General features: G+C 44.5%; 1 protein-coding gene across 1 annotated transcript in view; it reads left to right on the forward strand.

Moving 5' to 3' along the window:
- The first annotated feature begins 13285 nt into the window (after nucleotides 1-13285).
- The window catches only part of LOC147455276 (N-(5'-phosphoribosyl)anthranilate isomerase 1, chloroplastic-like), a 31682-nt gene continuing 23627 nt past the window's right edge, over nucleotides 13286-21340 (forward strand). Inside the window, exon 1 of the mRNA XM_086514096.1 lies at nucleotides 13286-13843. Within this exon, the coding sequence (XP_086370222.1) occupies nucleotides 13788-13843 (56 nt within the window). The 5' untranslated portion in view covers nucleotides 13286-13787. The remainder of the gene's footprint in view (nucleotides 13844-21340) is intronic.

Here is a 21340-nt window from a genome sequence, read left to right on the forward strand (position 1 = left end):
ACAATGTGCTTTCTGTTGGACTGTTACGAAAGCCTCCTTTAACCAAATGAGTGTCAGCTTTCTCATACCAAGCACGAGGAGATTGCTTCAACCCATACAAAGCCTTGTTACATTTGCACACTTTGTCCTCTTGTCCTTTTATGACAAAACTGCGAGGCTGCGTTTCATAAACTTCCTCAAATATGTCACCATTCAAGAAAGCAGTAAAAATGTCTGATTGATGTACATCCCAACCAAAATGAGCTGCCAATGCACATAGAAAACGTACAGTAGTCATACGACAAGTGGGAGCAAAAATCTCTTCATAATCTATGCCTTTTTGTTGTGCATAACCTTTTGCAACAAGTCGAGCCTTATGGCGATTGATCTCACCATCCGACTTGCGTTTCAACTTGTAAACCCACTTCGTACCAATGGCCTTTTTGCCAAGAGGCAAATTACATAAAGTCCATGTGTCATTTTCTATGAGTGCATCATATTCTAATTGCATGGCAGCCATCCAATTTTTTGAATTCTGTGCTTCATCAAAACACAGAGGCTCCTCAACATCATGTAAGCTAGACACAGCCAAAGCATAACAATCTGATGCATAAGATGCATGGCGAGAGCCTGAATGAGTATGACTAGACAAAGGTGCACCCAATTTACTATCACGCAAAGTGTGCATCAACCATTTTGGCATACCTCTAGCCTGCTCATTTTCAGCCCTTTCCTCATCAAGTACATCATGTACATATGCACCAGTAATAGGCTAATCTAGAACATTTTCAGAAACCCCCATTGGCTGTACATTTGCCTCATTGGAACTTACATTCGTATTTCCACCACTGAAAAGAGGCAACAAAGTGTCATAAATGTCCTGTGAGCTTACATTACTGTCTCTAGTACATGACAGCAAGGGCTGAACAGAATCTTCCACAAACACTACATCCCGAGAAACCAAAATACGTTTTGTTTGCGGATGATACAACCTGTAACCTTTGCTTTCAGCACTATAACCAACAAAAATACATTTGATAGCCTTATCGTCCAATTTTTTTGTTGCACTTGTGGCACCAAAGTATATGCCAAACAGCCAAAAACACGCATGTGCTCAATAGAAGGCTTTCTATCATGCCATGCTTCATATGGAGTAATAGACTACAAAGCTTTCGTAGGACACCTGTTAAGTACATAAGTGGCACATGATGGCCTCAAGCCAAAAAGAATGCGGTAAAGCTTGACTTTTGACCATACATCGTGCCATTTCCGTCAGTGACCTGTTTTTCCTCTCAGCAACACCATTTTGCTGAGGTGTATAAGGCACAGTACATTGGTGTTTTATCCCACGACTAGCCAGAAATGCATTAAATTCATGAGACATATACTCCCCCCCTCGATCGGAATGGAGGGTGCCCATAGTACATTTCGAGACATTTTCAGCCATAGCCAGAAATTGTTTGAAGCACCTAAAAACTTTGGACTTCGCTTTAAGTGGAAATACCCATGCATGCCTCAAGTAATCATCAATGAAAGTCACGAAGTATAGGTAATTTCCCAAGGACGGAGTTTGCATGGGCCCACAAACATCACTATGCACAAGCTGCAACCTGCATGTGGCCCGGACTGAACCATCCTTTGGAAATTTAGAACGTTATCTTATCCAAAATACAGCCTTCACAAACATGTTTGACAGGTGCTTCAAGAGGTGGCAAAGAAGCAACCATATCAGATTTCTGCAAACGCAGCAAACTGGCAAAATTCAGATGACCAAAACGTGCATGCCAAAGTTTTGCATATGAAATAGCCCTTGAATCTGCAACAGCATTTGCAAAATTTTTTCCACACTTGTCATACAAAGTAATCTTATACAGCCCACGGTACCAAAGGCCAGATGCAACAATTTCATCACCAAAAATGAGATTATGAATTGTACATCTGTCATCCACAAATTTGACTACACGTCCAAGTCTAGCAAGTGTGGATATAGACAAGAGATTCTTCTTGATCCCAGGTACATAAAGTGCATCAACAAGTGTGAAAGAACTGCCATTAGCAGTAGTAAGCACAATCTTTCTAACTCCCTAAACTGCATAAGAGGCATTGTTGGCACAAGTGACTGAATTTCCATGAGGGACAGACTTGAGAGAGGTAAACAAATCACGATGTGAGGTAATGTGCTTTGTAGCACCACTATCGACATACCACACATGTGAATTTGCAACAACTGACAAGCATGCATCATGGACAGCAGGATTGTAAGTGCACTCTGCATCAACATCAGCATTACAGTCTCCTTTTACAGAAGACTCAACAATGGCTGCATTTGTAGTGGAACCAGCATTTGCAGTGGAACCACCCTCTTTCTTCTTAGCCTCTTTTGCCTTCAACTTAGGACACACTTGATCAAGTGATCATTGGCTTTACAATAATGGCAACGCATCTTCTTTTTGCCCTTATCACCAGAATTTCCAAACGAATTGCTGCCAGAAGAAGCATTAGGAACATAATTTTTGCCACTCGCAGCAGAACCATAAGAAGTGGTTGCATTGCTGTTACCACCCTTTCTTTGAGAAGCAATAAAAGCCTGTTCAATTGCACGCTGTCTAGTCCTATTTTTTTTGGAAAGTGACTCTTGCAACAGCAATGTGCATAATGCATCAAACTTGACAACTTCTGGATTTCCTTGGGTCATAAGTCTCCAAGTACTAGCAAAAGTCTGGTAAGAATCTGGTAAGGCATCAAGAACAGTCTGCACAAGGGAACTGTCTGAAATAACTTCACCTGCAGAAATAAGTTGCTCATTGATATCCTTGACACTAGCAAGGAAAGTGTCCATATCATCTTCCTCATGCATAATCTTCGACTCCAGCTCTTTACGCAGCAAAGCAATTTTAGCCTCATTGCGACTTGCATAAAGACCAGCCAAAATATCCCAAGCCTGTTTTGCAGATTTCGCTAAACGGATGTGAGGAACAATGGTGCGCTTTACAGACAACACAATCAATGCATGATCCTGCGCATCCTTAACATCCCAACAAGCTTGTTCTACCGTAGGCAAAACAACTCTAACAGCAGCAATCCTTGCAGCAAGACCTACAACATCCTCAACATCGCCTACATCCTCAGAGCCAGGACGTACATCAATGCCCTGCACAATGTTCCAGACACCCTTTGATACAAGAACATGTTGCATCATATAAGCCCACATAGGGTAGTTTTCCCCATCCAACCTGTCCTCAGCAGCAAACATCTTGAACACATCTGTGTTGTTGTTGTCAGCCATGGTAAATGCTGCACCTGATGTGAAAATTGCCCGAATGTAGGAGAAACGGAGTGGGAACAACCTGTGTAGCACAAACCGTAGAAGACTATAAGGCACCTGTTATGCAGAAAACGACACTGACAGAAATTCTGCACAAAATGACGAAATAGCCTGTGCAGTACTGCCTGTAGTGGAAATGGAGGCGAAAATGAGCCCAAATCTCTCTGAATCGGAGACAGTGAGCAGGCATGTACTGGAGCAGTTGGCGACTAATCCCGGGAGGACGTAACCTGCTCTGATACCAATTGTTGGAATTAGGGTTGCAGAGGAACGCACACAGCTTGGAGAAGACGAAGGAAGCTCAAGGCACACAATAGAGAGTGTGTTACTTAGTGTGCATGGAAAGATAGATAGCCCTAGAGTGATGGGCGTATATACAATGCACGGGGAAAAAAACCTCTTAAAGAGGGAAAAAATGCCCTGGCGGTCCTAGTGTGTTCACACACGTCACTACCACATGTATATGGTAACAATTTGTGGATAGATTCATGAGAGAGAAGCTTTAAACTCCACCATTTGGTAAGCACTTTGTCCTTTGCATCACTTGCAAGGAATTGCTTCTAAACTCGTAGAGTTTTCCATGTCTTTGTGGCTTCGTTGTTGCCACGAAGGCTAGCCCACCATTGACAACCCGATTTTTGGAAGTGCATAGCTACATGTTGTAGCTTGGAGGACTTCGTGAAGCCCTCGTCTCCAAAGGCCGCATCAAATTGTTGGATGAAGACCAATACTAAAGGTGCCATCATAGGTAAGGAAAGAGTCACTCTTTCCTCCCTCTTTGGCCCTCTTGAGCTTTTGGGACCTTCGCCATGTAGGGTAAGATTTGTGATGTCCTCCCCTCTTGTATTCTCTAGGAGAGTAGCTATTGATTTCGTCGGAAGAGGAGGAAGGTGAAGAAGGGGGTGAACTCTTTCTTACGCTTTTCTTCCTTTGTTTCCTCTCTTCCCTTTTGGAGTGATGAGGAGAAGGACTGTGGGTTGACAGTTTCCTCTTGAGAGGATTTGGCGATCATTTAGTTCGCCGTCTTCGTGGAGCCACATCTTCGGAGGAACTTAGGGATTCATTACTTTCTTGTTCTTTGGATTCCTCCTCTCGTATGGGAGAGAGTTTTATTTTGGAGGTCTCATCAAGAGGCCTCCAAAATAAAGACCTCCTAAGCTCTCTCTCCTCTTGGAGAGGCAAGGAAATCCCATAAGCACGAAGTTGTTGAGTAACTTCGGCTTGCAAAGCAGGGTTGCCCATATCTTGTTGCACCCTAGTAAGAAGATAATTAACAAACATGGGGCATCATCATTAGCACCTTCATGTGCAGAATAAAAGCTATCACTGTTCATTCTACTCTCTTGGTTATTATCAGACATGTTAACAAAATTTGTGTGTTTATTTAGTGTATCCTTCCGGGCAAGTCAAAACCTTAGTTGCTACCTCTCTTAGCCTTTGAAATTAGGCACTTAAGTATCTACACCGACGGCTCGAATTGGTTAATTATAGAGAGAAGTGGTGTGAGTCTAACATAGTGAAGTTGCCGAGGGATAGCTCCTTTTGGACTTCTTATGGCTCAATAATGGTAAAGCCGTAGGAAAGTCTAAAAAGACTCCATTATTAAGATCAAAGCTCCCGAGGTGTGCACCATATCCCACATATTTGGCTCAACAAAACCGATAATATATCCGAGTCCCACTTACCCTAATATAATTAACCAAATCAACCATTAATAGGCTACTTAAGGACCTCTCTTCTTAAGCAAGAAAAGAGAAACCAAATGCTCTGATACCAATGTAATGGGAATGGCCTATGAACTTTGAGAGTAGCGGAATTAGGAAATTAGAAGCACTTTTGTGAGATTACTTTGTAAGCATAGCGGGTGAACTTAATTGATGGTAGCAACATAAACATGGTACTTAGTTAACTTGGCATGAACAATACTTTTGCAAGAGAGAGAGTTTAGAGAACATGACAACAGTTGAGGACCGGATTCATACGGAGCCGGTCCCCCTTCCAATAGGCATTTATATTATAGTTTCTCCCTTCAAGAGAGACTTGGTACAATACAATCTTTGTGTTCCTTGTGACCTAGGTGATGCAATGAAGATGGAAATTTTCATACATCACAAGCATAACATAAAATTTGTAGAAAGCATTAAATATCCCAAGCCTCAGTCCCAAGGCCTCAAACACCTTCGAGGTGGAGAGTGGTAGTGGGGAATGAGGGTAGGGAAGAGGAAGAAGAAACATTCCATAGGAAGAAGAAATAGTTCCTCACTTATCATCACTCTTCTTGTTAGCATACATAATAGCATAGTAATGACGATGGAGAAGATGGCAAGTGTAAGCATTGAAGCATGACTCTTGGTTGGATTTGCATTCCATAGCCAAGAGTGTTGGTGTAGGCTCTTACTTCTCACAAGATTGGAGAAGGAGGTGGAGTTCCTCAACTTTCACCAAGTGAGAATGAATCCAAAAAATGAGTGTGTATGTGTGTGTGGTGTATATCCCCCCAGCACCCCCCTTTCTTGCTTGGGGCGAGTTGTATCTTTTACACATGTTTCAAGCTCATTGGACCCCTCTCCCCCCTAGCCAATCACATGCAGCATGCATTCAAGTACATGGGTAGTCTTTGGACAAGTGTCCTCCTTACCCTTTAGAGAGAGAGAGAGCTTGAAAATATCTAGATATTTTTTGGATGGAACTAAAGCTCATTGGACCCCTCTTTAGCCCAACCAATAGCATTCAAGCACACCATGTGGAGCTTAGTGAGAGTCTAACATGTGTCCCATGTGCCCTTTGAGAAAAGGGGTGCGCTTTGGGTGAGTGGAAGGTTAAGTCAAAGAGTCCCCTAACTTTGGGACTTTCCCCCTCCTTTGTAGGGTCTCTTTTTGACTCAAGTACCTTAAGCTTCTCAAGCACCTTCCTTATTAAGTTTGTAGGGTCTCTTTTTGACTCAAGTACCTTACCCCCCATGCATGGGAAGCTTCTCAAATACCTTTCTCATTATGTTTGTAGGGTTTCTTTTTGACTCAAGCACCTTACCCCCCATGCATGGGAATCTTCTCAAGCACCTTCCTCATTAAGTATGACAAGCACCTCAAGTACCTTAGCCATCAAGCACTACAAGCACCTCAAGCACCTTAGTCATCAAGCATGACAAGCAAATCAAGCTTAGGTCGGGTTCCCACCTCAGCCCTAGCTTGCCTAAGGTCAAAGGACTTTCAACTCTAACCATTGGATGTCTTTAATGAAGCTAACCCTAATGTTTTTTAAGCTCCATTAGATGCACATTGTTCTTTGATAGACTACCTCCTTTTGGACCCCTATTGAGATGTAACCATCTCTCCTCTTTGTCCCCTGCCGAGGTAAGTTTAGAAGCACTTATTGCACATTGCTCTTTGATAGACCATCTCCTTTTGGACCCTTATTGAGATGCAACCATCTCTCCTTTTGGTCCCGTGTTGAGATAGATCTAGAAGCACATGTCTAACTCTTGTTCCCATTTATTCTCCCACATTAAATGATCAGTTTAATATGAGAAAATCATTTGGTAAACTTAGATATTATATTTTATGACACCCCATTTGGATATATGGTTGATGCATCACAATGAGACACAAATGATTATAGATGCAATACAAGACATAAACACATAAACTCGCTAATGAACACTTCCCTTGAGTACCAAGGTCTTATGTCATGAGAAATTCAAAGGCGCACATCGCCCATAAATACGCCCCCCATAACTGAAGTTCATGCCTTAAGATTTAAAGGCCTGCTACAACCAAGCGCTCTCAAGATCTCAACTTCCTTTGCTTAGAGGTGTTACTATACTAAAGGTTTGTCAAAAAAGCATTGGAACTAGCATCAAAACTAGAATCAAGCAAAGTCAATCGGCTCCAAGACATCAAAATAGACAAATACCATTTTCAAACAAATCCCAAACATTATTTTCAAACAATATCTAAAGACAAAGTAAACTTTAAAGCATTCTAGGTGGATCTTGATCATTCAACCCGAAAGATGATTGGCTTTCCATCTTGGACCAAAGGTATGGCTAGGTTCCCTTCATGAGGTTGTAGCGGATCATAGCATATTCCATGAGCTCTTCCACAACATAAATTTATTTGGACAAACAATATTTATGTAGCAGTGATGGTAGTCCAATGATATAGCATTCACGTTGGTCCTCCAAGGGTATCAACTTGAAGAGAGACAGGTGAAGGTAGATGTCGAAAAACTTCCTGTTGTAAGTTTCTATAGTTTTGGTGGCAAGCATTTTCAGGCTACCCCACTCAACTAGAAGTTGCACTTCAAAGAAGGATGTCATGCAACTCCAAGCAACAATTTTCTTGAAAACTTGAGAAGTCCTTGGAGTGTGCGGCTTGGTAGCTACAAAACTCCGCCACCGTAAAGCACTCCCTTTGAGCAAAGTGGTAGCTCGAAAGATCTTTGGTTTTTTTTGTATAGTTCCCCAAGGCATAGATGTTGTGGAAAGGGAAAACATTTCTTTAGAATTTGGAAGCGCCATCTTGCTCTATCTACTCTTGAACGGATTGTTATGCTTTCAAAAACGCACATGCCTACATCTTTGATACACTGCAACAGGAGGGCACCATATGGCAACTGAAAGAAGGTACTTTTAACGAGGGCACCATATCTATACTAATAGATAATGGAGGAGGGGATTCCGGCTCCCCCCCTAACACGTGTCGGAAGCAGAGAGAATCGGCCAGTGTGCCCTGTGCCTCCCGGTTGCACAACGCGACATTGAGAGAGAGAGAGAGAGAGAGAGAGAGAGAGAGAGAGAGAGAGAGAGAGAGAGAGAGAGAGAGAGAGAGAGAGAGAGAGAGAGAGAGAGCCCGCAGGTTGAGAGACTTGAGTTTTTAGATTTGGGCCGTGGACCTCAGCTCGAGGGGAGAGAGAGCGTACTTGCCCCTAGGTCTACAGAGAAAGAGAGAGAAAGAGAGAGCTCAGTTGCCCACAAACTATAGGTTTGCGAAGGAGGGTGGGAGAGAGATAGAGAGAGAGAGCACCCGTTTACAGAAGTACTTGGAGAATTAATGATGTGCGTGTGAGAAAGAGAGAGATAGAGAGAGGGGAGAGAATTTGCATCGATTTTAGGTGCCGTTGCAGGGGCCGATTGTGTGTCCTCTGAGTGAGAGTGTGTGTGTGTGTGTGTGTGTGTGTGTGAGAGAGAGAGAGAGAGAGAGAGAGAGAGAGAGAGAGAGAGAGAGAGAGAGAGAGAGAGAGAGAGAGAGAGAGAGAGAAATAAATTTGGGAGTTTGAGGTGTCTACACCACGGAGGGGTGTAAATGGAGGCGCCACAGACAATGAATGTACAAGTCTGTGTTTGTGTGAATGTACACGGCTAATGCTAGCGCTACAGAGAGAGCGAGAGAGAATGGGAATGAGAGAGGAAAAGCTCCACTGTGTGTGTGTGTGTGTGTGTGTGAGAGAGAGAGAGAGAGAGAGAGAGAGAGAGAGAGAGAGAGAGAGAGAGAGAGAGAGAGAGAGAATCATTTCTATTGGGCAGCCAGTGCCCTACCCCACGGCCTCACCCACCTCCATCTCAGGCTCATCAGCGTGAAAGATATTCTGCTCCTTCAAATCGCGGACAACCACCTTGCCACACTTTGTCACTATTGCCCGCTACAAAGAGAGCGAGAGAGAATGGGAAAGAGGGCGGAAGAGCTCCACTGTGTGTGTGGCTGTGTGTTTGAGAGAGAGAGAGAGAGAGAGAGAGAGAGAGAGAGAGAGAGAGAGAGAGAGAGGGAATCATCTCTGGGCAGCCAGTGCCCTACCCCGCGGCCTCACCCACCTCCATCTCAGGCTCATCAACGTGAAAGATATTCTGCTCCTTCAAATCGCGGACAACCACCTTGCCACACTTTGTCACTATTGCCCCCATCAGTGTTCTCTTACTCTCCGTGCGTCTCTAGTTGCCCTCACAGAGGCCTTCTCAGCACCGCAATACCTGCTTTGGTCCAGCTCACTCTGTGCTGATTAGGGATGCGGACTTCTGGGAGACACTTCTGTCCTCACGACTTTCGCCCTCAAAAGGTGGAGTGATTGCACTCGACTGATCCTAAAGAAGGTAAATTTTTGAGACCAAGCCTTGCTTTGGCCACCCTCCGCAATCTCACACTCCAGTACTACACACACCCTATATTGGCATCATCGCAGGTGTGTGTGTGTGTGTGTGTGTGTGCGAGAGAGAGAGAGAGAGAGAGAGAGAGAGAGAGAGAGAGAGAGAGAGAGAGAGAGAGAGAGAGAGAGAGAGAGAGAGAGAGAGAGAGAGAGAGAGAGAGAGAGAGAGAGAGAGAGACGAGAAGCTTCCCGAACGTCTCAGGCTATGAAGGCAGCAAAAGGACGGGAGGAGCTTGGTGGGAGAAACAACAAGATCTGCAATGGTTGACGGCAGGAGGAGTTTGGCAGGATCTTGGCTAGCTATGGCACCACGTGTGTGTGTGTGTGTGTGTGTGTGTGTGTGTGTGTGAGAGAGAGAGAGAGAGAGAGAGAGAGAGAGAGAGAGAGAGAGAGAGAGAGAGAGAGAGAGAGAGAGAGTGAGTGAGTGGGGCAGGTGAGCACTTGCAGGTGAAGGAGGTGCATAGCTCGGCTTCGATGGCGTGCTGCTTCGAACTCTGTCCACCCTTAATTATCTCCGCCTGTGTATAACGTTTGAGAGTGCGAGTGGCCTATATTTCAGAAATCAACCAGCCCCTTTCAACTGCAATTCTAGCAAAAGTAGTGTCGTCTGAAAATCCAAACTTCAAAGTCGGAGATGAATTGGTAGGATTTTTAGATATTGTCAAGTTTGTGGTAGCTCAGGTACCCAGGGTCCCAAAATCCTACCATCTTGGCGTTTTGGGCAGTGTTTTGTTGCAAGCTTCTTTTGGTGTTCTAAGTTTATTGCATGTATCGAACAATTATTTGAAAGGATTGAATGCCAAGGAGTTGGTATAACAACCTAGAGAAATGATTCTGTCTTTGCATTTCAAGGAAACTATTTGATTAATATTTATACTATTTATAATGGGGGAGGGATTCCAGCCCCCTCCCTGCCACATGGTGACTCCCGGAGTTGCGAGAGATAGTGAGAGAGTTTGTGAGTGTACTGTGTGTGCAAGATGAGAGGCGAAAGAGGGTCTAGGGGTTCCACCTTGATCAAATCATAGCATTGGGAATTGAAGGGAGATCCTTTTAGTGTAGACAATAACAATAGAGGATTCTTGCTCTCGCACACCGAATGTCAATGCAGTGCATGCAATTTATTTCATGCACGAGAGGGAGAGAGACCCACATTGCCATTCGTTTGTTGGTGGCTCACAGTTTGCCCCATGTGAGGCTCATGAAAGCAAGAGACCCAGTAGCTCGAGAGTCGAGGCAGTTTGAGAGAGAGAGAGAGAGAGACGCACAAAAAATTCTTCTGTAGAGAGAGGAAGAGTCGTAACCATGGAAAAAATGTGTCTCGGCTTAATATCCCGGCCTTATTTGAGGGTGCGTTGCATCACATTACTTCCTACCTCTACTTCGCATGTTTACCCTCCCCCAACGTCTCTGCAAATTCTCCATACATATCCCCCTAATCTCTCGCAACTGTCGATCTCCTACACTAGCTTCTTGCCATCAACCCTATGAGAGTCATTCTCATTGCCTTCACCTTTTACCCCTAAGCTCCATAGTTTGGTGGGCCACTGCAGCTCCTCAAGATCCTCCATTGTCGGCTTCATCATGTTGTTCCATTTATTTAGTATTCTTCTTCTTTACAGATGGGGTTGAGGAGCAATTGTACCTACGGTTAAATTAAAGAGAGTGAAGCTGGTGCCCTGCATCGCATACATTCCTGTCTCTATTCTGCATGCTCACCCTCCCCCAATGTCCCTGCAACTTCTTGATATACTCCCCTTCAACCTCTTGCAGCTGTTGATCTCCTGCACCAGCTTCTGGCCATCAACCATATAAGCTTCATTCTCAGTATTTGTAGTTTTGGCTCCTTCCCCTTTCACTCCTCGGCTCCATAGTTTGGGATGTTGTAGCTCCTTAAGCTCCTCCACTGTCGGCTTCATCATGTTGTCCCATGCATTCTCTATTCTTCTTCGGCACAAATGGGGTTGAAGAGCAATAGCCCCTTTTCATTGTAAAGAGTGAATCGGTTTTTTGAAGATGGTTGGCAATGGTGGTGGTGTTCGTGACGTCGTAGCACAAATCTCTAAGAACTAGCGCTACTTTGCATGACAGGCTACATGTCCTTCCATCTCATAGACCCTTCCTCATGCCCCCAACTAGCTGAAGATGTTGCTAGACGTTGCAATGCAGCCATGCTTCGACTCGCCAATGCCACTGCGCCCAACTCAACATCACCTTCTCCATCTAGCCTAGGTTTTCCTTGCTCTTCACTTGGTTGTGTAAGAGTGCCATATTCAACATGCAAACCCTGTCGTGTTTTAAATTGGGACACTTCCTGGCAGGTTCTCACAAGTTAATTTTTGTAATTTTAAGTGACAAATATTTGGTGTATTATATAAGATGTAGTGGCCTTAAGGAACAATATTTGATTCGTACTTCATACGCTTCCTTTTTTCTTATTGTGTCATCTAATTTGTAGTATCTTAATGTATTCTCCTTCCAAAGACAAGTACTCTATTATATCCCATCTATGGCGAGAGCTCCTTCCTTCGGTGAGTTTGAGAGAGAGAGATATATATATATATTGTAGAATACGAGGTATGTATGGGGTGTTGGCATGCTATAATTGAACCCTAATTTGAAGATATATATATTGTAGAATACGAGGTATGTATGGGGTGTTGGCATGCTATAATTGAACCCTAATTTGAAGATAAAGTGGTAATAGTTAAATGGGTGATGCAGATATTTCTCCAAATTCTAGCTGTCGTGCAATCAATTCTATGATTTGGAGATCTCGGGCTACAACTTGCGAGCTTCGTATCTACGAGCTATCGTTGAGCAATGCAAACTAGCTACCCTTTCCTCCTCTTCTCTAGCGCTCCTTGAGTGGCTCATTGCTGCCCATGAGCAAAGCTTCATAGCTGCAAGATATTATTGAGCAACGTAGTGTAGCTGATCTTTCAACCTCTTCTTTAGCACTCCTTAAGCGGCTTCATTGCCACCCACGAGCTCTCCTATTCATGAGCTCCCCTTACAATGACTCCTCAATGTGTTGTGAATAGAGCTATTGCCATCCCTCCTCATGAGGACCCCTTAAAAGATCCTTACAAGGACCCCTTCTCGCCTTTGAAGCAACATGCCCTCCTGTAACATTGTGAGCTCATCCTCCTCCTTCATTTGGGTTACAAGTGACTATGATCAATGCAGAGCTATATGGCGTGTCAGCATCACTACCAAGTATGTTTTGTTGTGTTGATTTGACAAGTGCTAGAGCATCTAACTCATTTGCATGTCGATGCTATCATGGAGTTGTTCGGCCTGCCATGAAGTAGTTCTACCTTCCTTATTAGTGCCATCTCTTACAGTTGCAGTTAATTATATCACTTTTGGCATTTGTATGTCATACTTTGAAATTTGAAGGGTCGGTGAATAGGAGAAAAGAAAGTCTTAAGATGCCATAATGAAGTAGCTGTACTCACCAAAAGTGTGTCTCAATCAGCTTACAATCATGTTGCTTTGAAACTAAAAAATGCCTCTTGAGAGCAAGAAGAAAACGAAAAAATGCCACCTAGGTTCTAATAGAAATAGTGTAAAAAACTGTCCTATTTTTATTTGAAAGGTGTGTTAAATTTGAAAGATGTGTTCTTGCTCTCAGCCTCCTCCTCCTCCTCTTCACTCTATTAGTTTCTACCACCACAAACAAAAGACGAGAGAGAGAGAGAGAGAGAGAGAGAGAGAGAGGAGGGGGGGGGGGGGTGGGGGACTTTTCTTGATCTTCTTTCATGAAATTTGAGAAGAGTGAGGAGTTTGAGGGTAAGAGGGGCCATGCCGCAGCCGAAGGCGGTGCCGTTTTACTAGTGCCAACAAAAAGTAGATACTTTTATTTTAACACTTCAATACAACTGAACTGAAAGACGCGAGACATGGAGCAGTGGAGTTTCACTCCTTGATAGCACTCCCTCCAAACACTGGCAGCCCTTTCTGTGTTTCTCTATATTGCAACCTCTCAGCAGTACCCACATCATCTGCAGTAAATTCAGCAAATTTAATATGGACGCCTGTAAAATTGGCTATGTATTGCACATCTCCATAGGTTATGTACTTTCCCCACTGCATGATCTCGTAGGGAACAAGAGGCGAGTTTACCTTCCCGTACTTGGGTAAGAAAGGACCATCAAACTCATTGAAGAAGCTCACATACTTGAGTACTGTATCACCACAGAGCTTGACACAATAGACCCAGGACTTGCGTCAGAGGATGCATCCTCAACCCGTGCAGGTATTGCTCCATTTTCGACACTGATTCTAAAGGTTTCTTCGACCTCAACGACCACACCTACAGTGTGCACACTTGGGAGAAGCGATGGGCATCCTCACTGTTCCAACCAGCATAGATCTGATTGAGATTGGAGCAATCGGGTACGCCTTGTAACTTGTAAAGGAGGCAGGATTGCTCTTGTATGTGTGATCTTGAATGGTTGCGATTAGAGGTTGTCAATCCTATTCTGGCATGCTTTGTTCCATAATGGTCGTGCGTGGGTCATCTCACATGGTTGTGACAAATGGAGTTTGAAGAACATGTAGAGTATTTGGTTAGAAGTTGTCAATCCTACTTTTGCATGCTTTGTTCCATGATTGTCGTGCATGGGTCATCTCGCATGGTTGCGACAAATGGAGTTTGAAGAACATGTAGAGAGTTGATCAGGTACAAATCCTGGTAGCAAGATGACTAACTCTTCTATACAACAAATATGCAACACCAAGCCATTCCTGTGCAGCTTCTTGGTCATGTTCGTGCTTTTGGTCAACCAAGCTTGACTTGCATCTGTCTAGTACAAAAGTCTTGTTGGCTGACGTATTGAAGAGTTGATCTCTCGTGAGTGAGCTGGCTTGTTATGGAAATCTTGTGGGCTGGATTTGATGGTGAATGTGATATGTGCGCTCAAGTGGTTTTCCACATTGTGATTTCCTCATGGGGAGAGGGGCATGGTATAGGTATGTCTATGCAGGGCACTCAGTATGTGTGTGCTGTGAATTAGGGTCATTGGGAGGAAGTAACACCATCTCATTATTGCTTCCAAGAACCATGGAATTCTGCCTACTCTCAACAGTACCCATATCATCTGCAGTAAACTCTAACAAATTCATGAAAGCCTGTAAAACTGGCTATGTATTGCACATTCTCCAATAGGTATGCACATTCCCCACTGCATGATCTAGTTTGTGCCAGCCCATAGGAAACGGGAGGCGGTACTTGGGTAAGAAAGGACCATCGACCCCATTGAAGAAGCTCACATACCTAAGTACATCACCATAGAGCTTGACCTCTTACTTGCAAGAGATGAGCCTGACGAGCTGTGGAGACCTTTGCTGGGGGTTGTGGAACATCTACTGCTTAGCTTGCTTAAATGGTAGATGTGTATACTTTACACGAGGAAGTGCGAGTTGCACTGTGGACTTCTTGGAGGGCACTACAGGTGCTGTTACAAACATGCAGATCTAGTCGCATAATTTTCCTTGTTAGTAATGCTCACTCCTTTCTATGTAACTATCCCAAAGAGCTCGGATCTTGAAACAATGAGAGGATCATACTCACCATCATCATCATTAGTTGTATTCTTTTCTTCCATGTCGAAACTCCAGCCAGTGGAAGGCTCCAATACTGCAAGGAATTAAGGAGTAGCACGCTAGAGTCACTTCTTCCCCATGCTCTTGCCTCTGGTTGCAAAAGATTATAGCAAACAAAACAAGAAACTGTCGGCCTGACCCACTGAACCAGCTGGTTCACATGCCATACTTGAAGTTTGTGATCTTTGCTAACCTATAGCCAGCTTCTTGTAGATGAAGCACATGCTCCAGTGGATCTTGAACCTCAACTCTTTCTACATGCTGCAAAGCGCTCTCCATCACAATAGCACCCCAATTTGGACTCTGTTGTGATATGCGGTCAAAATTTGACAGGTTCAAGTCCTCAGGCTCGTTAAGGTGCTGTAAAGTGCTCCACTAAATGGTTTTGCATTTTCTTCTATCATGTGGAAATTCCAGCTGCTTGGTGCAACTTTGATGTCGTAGGGAAGTGTAAGGTGCAACGGAAGTGAATGTTGAACTTTGCTCAAGATGAGTGCTCCGAACTATGCCCAAGGGTTCTTTTTACTTATGGAAGGGAGAGCCTTCCGTTAATTTCGTGAGAGAGTGCAAAATGATCACAAACAAAGTGGCAAACACTACGAATGAAGGTGCTGAGACTGAAGAGAGAGAAGAATACGACATCAGAATGTTGTCAAACCCTCCTCCGAAGGCCCACTCTCTATGGCAAGAGCGGCCTACTATTGATTGCACAAATCTCTATAACGCAATGGACTTGCTGACGATGTCGACAATGATGAGGATGACGACGAGACGGGCTGAAAACTGGAAACGCTAAGGGTTGAAATCTACAAATCTTGTATCTGCTGAATTCTGACTCTATGTCGGTGAGGACGGCGATGACTACGATGCAACGACGACGCAGATGTTGAAATCTGCGAATAGCGGGTTGAAAGTGCAAACGCTTGCTGATCTGACCATGCGGCGAGGATTTGCTGCGGGAAGGTGAGATTTGCGAGGTTTGGGACTTGTTCTGCGGTGTCTATACACTGAAAATTGAAAACACTGATGCAGAAAAGGGGCTTGTCGTCGGGAATCTGCAAAACGCTAGGTTGTTCTTCTGATCCAAAAACGCTAGGCTGGACTTGTGCTTGCAAAAACGCTAGGCTGAATGTTGGGATCTGCTAACGCCAGGACTGATCTGCAACTGCAAAACGCCAGGGGTGAATCTGTAGCAAAACACTAGGTTTGATTTATTGATGAAAACGCTAGGTGTATTGATGTGTTGACTGGAAAACGCTAGGCCTCCTGCTTTTGATAACAGCAGATCCAGCGTTTTTGCATTTCAAGTGCGGATCTGACCAGCGTTTTTGACCTGCAATTTCAGCGGCAAGAAAACGCAGTTTTCAGCCTATGCACAGTAGCCGATCGCCCCCAGATAGGTTGCAGATGGTGCCCCATTTTCAGCCATAAAAACACAGCCCAAAACAGTCTATTTTCAGCCTTGAAACAGTCCCAGAAATTCAGCATTTAGAAGATCCCAGATTTCAGCCCAAGTCGCCGTCGTCATCACCGGCATAGTCCCATTGCATCAGTCCATTGCATTCGCATTGTACACCTTTTGTGCAATCAAGTTAGACCACTCTCACCGACGAGAGTGGGGCCTTCGGAGGAGGGTTTTACAAACCTCTCGGTGTCGTATCTCTTCTCTCTCCTTCTCTCAGTCTCATTCACTTGCACGTACAATCCACTCACTTTGTTCGTGATCATAGCACTCTCCACAAGACGGAAAGCTCCCTCTTTCCCTAAGAACTAAAAGGAACCTTGAGCAGTAAAGATCACTAATCTTGAGAAAATACAACATTCATTCCGCTGCACCTAACAAACACAAAAACATGAACATACCCGTTCCATATAAAGTGACTGGAAAAATTCTATTCTTCTTTAAAGACTGTGCATGCAATGGAGATGAACATATAGAAGGAGTGCCAAAACGTTTATCAAACACACGCAAACATTGGAATTGGAAACTTGTTTTTTTGATCTAAATCTATTAACTGTGGCAATCACAATGGAAATGCCAATGCTTGATGCTCAATCCTTCTTGTGCTTATTTTGAGATTGTGTCATGCCAAGGAAGAGACATGGAATGTGAATTCCTTGAATGCAAACATTTCATCTTTTCATGAGTAATTTGCATACATCCGTGCTCATTGAATCATGTTCATCATACAATATGGCATGCCTATGAAAAGGGATCACATAAGGAGGTGACTAAAATACAGGAAACCATCACGAATGAAACACTCGAACAATACGTGCTGACTAATCATGTGCACACATAATACTTCCTGTGGGGTTCTTTAGACCTCGACTCGAGAGCCAAGATCGGTTCTTCGTGATTGGCCGAATCTGCAATGAGGTTAGCTTCACTAGAAACAATATCAACTAAACCTTCAGCCTTGTGAACAATCACATCTTTATCATGCAAATCATCATACTTATCATTATCATGCAATTCATCATGCTTGTGAATAATCACATCTTGATCATACAAATCATGTTGTCGTGCTTTGGAGAAGACAAGATTGAGAGAGTCTCCTTCTCCCGATTCTTTTCAATCTGCGCCTGCACATTAGAAAATAGTAGGACCAGCTGTGGTCTCTCTGCGCTTCACGCTCTTCGCCCTCACGATCCAATTCGGCCTTTCTTTCTTTGTGCTCGCGATCCAATTAGCCTTTTCTTTCTTTGTGCTCACGCTCTACGGCTACTCACGCTCTACGGCTACCATTCATTCTTTGTGTTCACGATCAAATTCTGTCTTTCTTTCTGCTTTTCTTTCTTCGTGTTCACGATCAAATTCTGCCTTTCTTTCTGCTTTTCTTTCTTCGTGTTCACGATCAAATTTTGCCTTTCGTTCTTCGCGCTCGCGCTCCAAGGCAGCGCGTTGCGCTTCTTGTCGTAACTTCATGTCCATCATCGTCTTGACCAAGGCCTCCATAGGATTTGGTGCAATCCTTGGCGTAGATGGGGAAGGGGGAGGGTCAGAAAAACCTCCTAGTGGGCAAAATTATTCTTCGCCACTTCCATGCTTATCACCTCCATGCGAAGTATCCAATCCGCTTCGGGTGATGACCATACACTGAAGTCTTGGGTTCTTAAGTTCACGAGGAACTTGGGTCTTGTGGTTCTTTGTTCTTGAGGTTCTTTGAAACCGGCCCGTAGGGCGGTAGGCTTTGGCTTTCACCCGAAGTAAAGCCACCCGAAATTCTTTACTTTACTTTAGACACACAGAGAAAGAGATTACTTTGCAAAGGGAACCTGCGACGGGAATTAACACTTAAAATACACACACGGCTCAGAAGCTAGAATGCTCCAAGCAGACGCCGACAACTCGTAGGCCCCAAAATTGGCGCCCCTTTCGGTATTTCTTTATTTTTATTATACGTGAGAAAAACCTGTAAACTTCCACAAAATGTCCCACTTTTATCGGGCTGAATTAGGTGCTGCGGAATGATTGTTTGCGCTTTGCTCAAGATGAGTGCTCCGAACTGTGCTCAAGGTTCCTTTTGTTCTTATGGAAGGTAGAGCCTTCCGTTCTTAATGAGAGAATGCTATGATCACAAACAAAGTGAATGGACACTGTGCGTGCAAGTGTATGAGACTGAGAGATAGAGAGAGAAGAGAGATACGACACCAGAGACGTTGTAAAACCCTCCTCCGAAGGCCCCACTCTCGTCGGCGAGAGTGGTCTACTTTTGATTGCACAATCTGGTACAAATGGTATGCATGAGACTGATGCAAGTCTAGGCTATGTTGACGATGACGACGGTGATGACGAAGTCGACCTAAGGGCTGAAATCTGCAATCTTTCTACTGCTGTCCAAAAACGCTATGGGCTGAAATTTGCAAATCTCCTATCTGCAAATCTTCTATCTGCTGAACTCTATGTCGATGACGATGTCAATGGCGACGATGCGATGACGACGCGCTGAAAACGCAGATGCTGAAATCTGCGTTTTCCGGGCTGAAACTGTAAACCTTGCGGAAACTGACCGTGCGGCGAGGATCTGCTGCGGGAAGGTGAGATCTGCGAGGTTCGGGACTTGATCTGCGAAGTCTAACTGCTGAAAACTGAAAACGCTAGGCCTAGGGTTGATTCTGTCGCGATAGATCTGCAAAACGCTGAGGTTGCTGGCAGATGCAAAAACGCTAGGGCTGAAAATGGGATTTCTGTCGTCGGGATTTTGCAAATGCAAAAGGCTAGGCTGATTTGCTGTCGCCAGGGATCTGCAAGGGCAAAAGGCTGGCTAATCCACGGTGGCCTGATCCAAAAACGTTAGGCTGTTGCTTGGGAGCAAAAGCGCTAGGTCACTTGGGGGGTTCTGCTGAGAAGGTGCCTGTTGAGGATGTGCTCCTACTGCCTCTTTTGCCAGAAAGTGCTAACTTGGGTTTGCTTATATATTAACTTAGCAAAATTGCCCTACCTACTTTTGTTGGGAAGTCACTTAAAAATAATAAGTGAAAAATACCAAAAATAGGGAAAATAGGCTAAATGCACTCGAAAAGTCCCCTAACTGAATCTGATGGATTCTGAAGGGACTACTGATGATCATGCTGTGTGCAAGCAGAGGATATGCATCTATGCTAAGTGACTGGGCATGCAATGTCTATGAATAGACTCACAAAAGTGCCAGATCACTTCTAATCTAGACTGACTGGATTGAGCTGAACCCTGATCATGCTGTAGCTTGTCCACTGACACATAAGGTTGGATGTGTCACGTGACACTGAAATTCCTCAACTCCAACCCGATTTTGGCAATATAACCAGAGTAGAAGTCTCCACGGACAAAATCCCAAGCAAACATAGACTTTCCACGCACTTTAGAGCTCTTTGCAAAACTTGGCGAGAAATTGCAGCTCGCTGAATTCTCTGTTTTGCGCTCCGATCCGCGTGGCGATCACTTTTCTGGGTAGCCCTCGAGCTCTCGCACCTGTAGGGTCACTTGTCCCTTGAATTAGACGAGATTTCTCGCGGGAAATGTCTCCAAAATGGCCTGTACAAGCACCCAATGCTTTCCCGAGACTCCCCTGATAAATAAACGATCTGAACTCTTGCACCTAGCCCTCACCAAGCTGTCCAAACCTGTCCATGGCTGTAATTGCAGGTTTTTGACCCAATTTCGCCAGCATAACGGCGCAAATATCCCTGTAGGTCAAAAGTACACATCAAGGACACTTTCCCTTGCGGTATGGAAGCTTTCCAGTGAGCTGCAGATCAATTTCAGCGTGCTGTAATTTATTGTTTTGCCACTGTTTGGTGCCTACTGCCCTGTACACGCATCACAAGGCCTTTCCGAGGCTCCCCTAGCGATTCCCTGCAGTTTAGGTACGAAACCCTAAACTTGCAAAAAAACACAGCAGGCTGTAATTCTCTGTTTTGGACCGTTTCGAGCGGAGCGAGCACGCCTACGCGTGTCTCAGGTGCTCCCGCACGCAATGGGACAGTTCCCCTGTAAATCAGACGAGTTTTCATGCGAGAAAACTCTCCGTTTTCGCATTCCTTCGCGATGGAACTGTGCGTACTTGAAGGGGATTAGCAGTTAGCTAATTCGGTTCCGGTATAGAAGGCTCTTGCCTTGGCAAACGTGCATAAAACCCCCAGAACTGTACATGGTCATCTGAGAAGCCCAACTAGTGGGGCATTACCATATGTGCAAAGGGGAGATAGAGATGCGTGACAGCAAATCTCCGCACTACATAGAGCAAGGGAGAAGGCAAGCTTTCCATTAAAGCTGTGATCACCTGCACCCACTACTCACACACACACTGTAGCACACTCTTATGGGCTGAAATCAGCCCCCTCTCTTGAAATGGGCGCCCCCTCTTCATGCAGACTTGGCAGGTCAGCCTGGAGCCGCCATGTGTCCAGTTTGCCTCTTTTGAGTTAATCCCCTAAACCTTGAAACCAGCCTGTGGTGGGGCGGTAGGCGTTGGCTTTCACCCGAAATTCTTTACTTTAGACACACACACAGAGCACTTTGCAAAGAGAACCTGCGACGGGAATTAACACTTAATACACACGGCTCGGAAGCTAGAATGCCCCGAGCAGATGCCGACAACCTTTAGGCCCCAAAATTGGCGCCCCTTTCAGTATTTCTTTATACTTTGAGAGGGTAACTTTACAAAGTAGAGTCCTGGGAATCCTTTGTCTATATCCAACTACATACCACTTGATTTGACCAAATTTCGGCAGCATAACAGCCCCAAAACTTGCGCGAAACCAATTCCCCTGCTGGAACTCTCTCCACGGACATAAACCCTTTGA

Source organism: Adiantum capillus-veneris, chromosome 6 (genome assembly GCF_014529385.1).
Source record: "Adiantum capillus-veneris isolate H3 chromosome 6, ASM1452938v2, whole genome shotgun sequence".
Lineage (NCBI taxonomy): Eukaryota > Viridiplantae > Streptophyta > Polypodiopsida > Polypodiales > Pteridaceae > Adiantum > Adiantum capillus-veneris.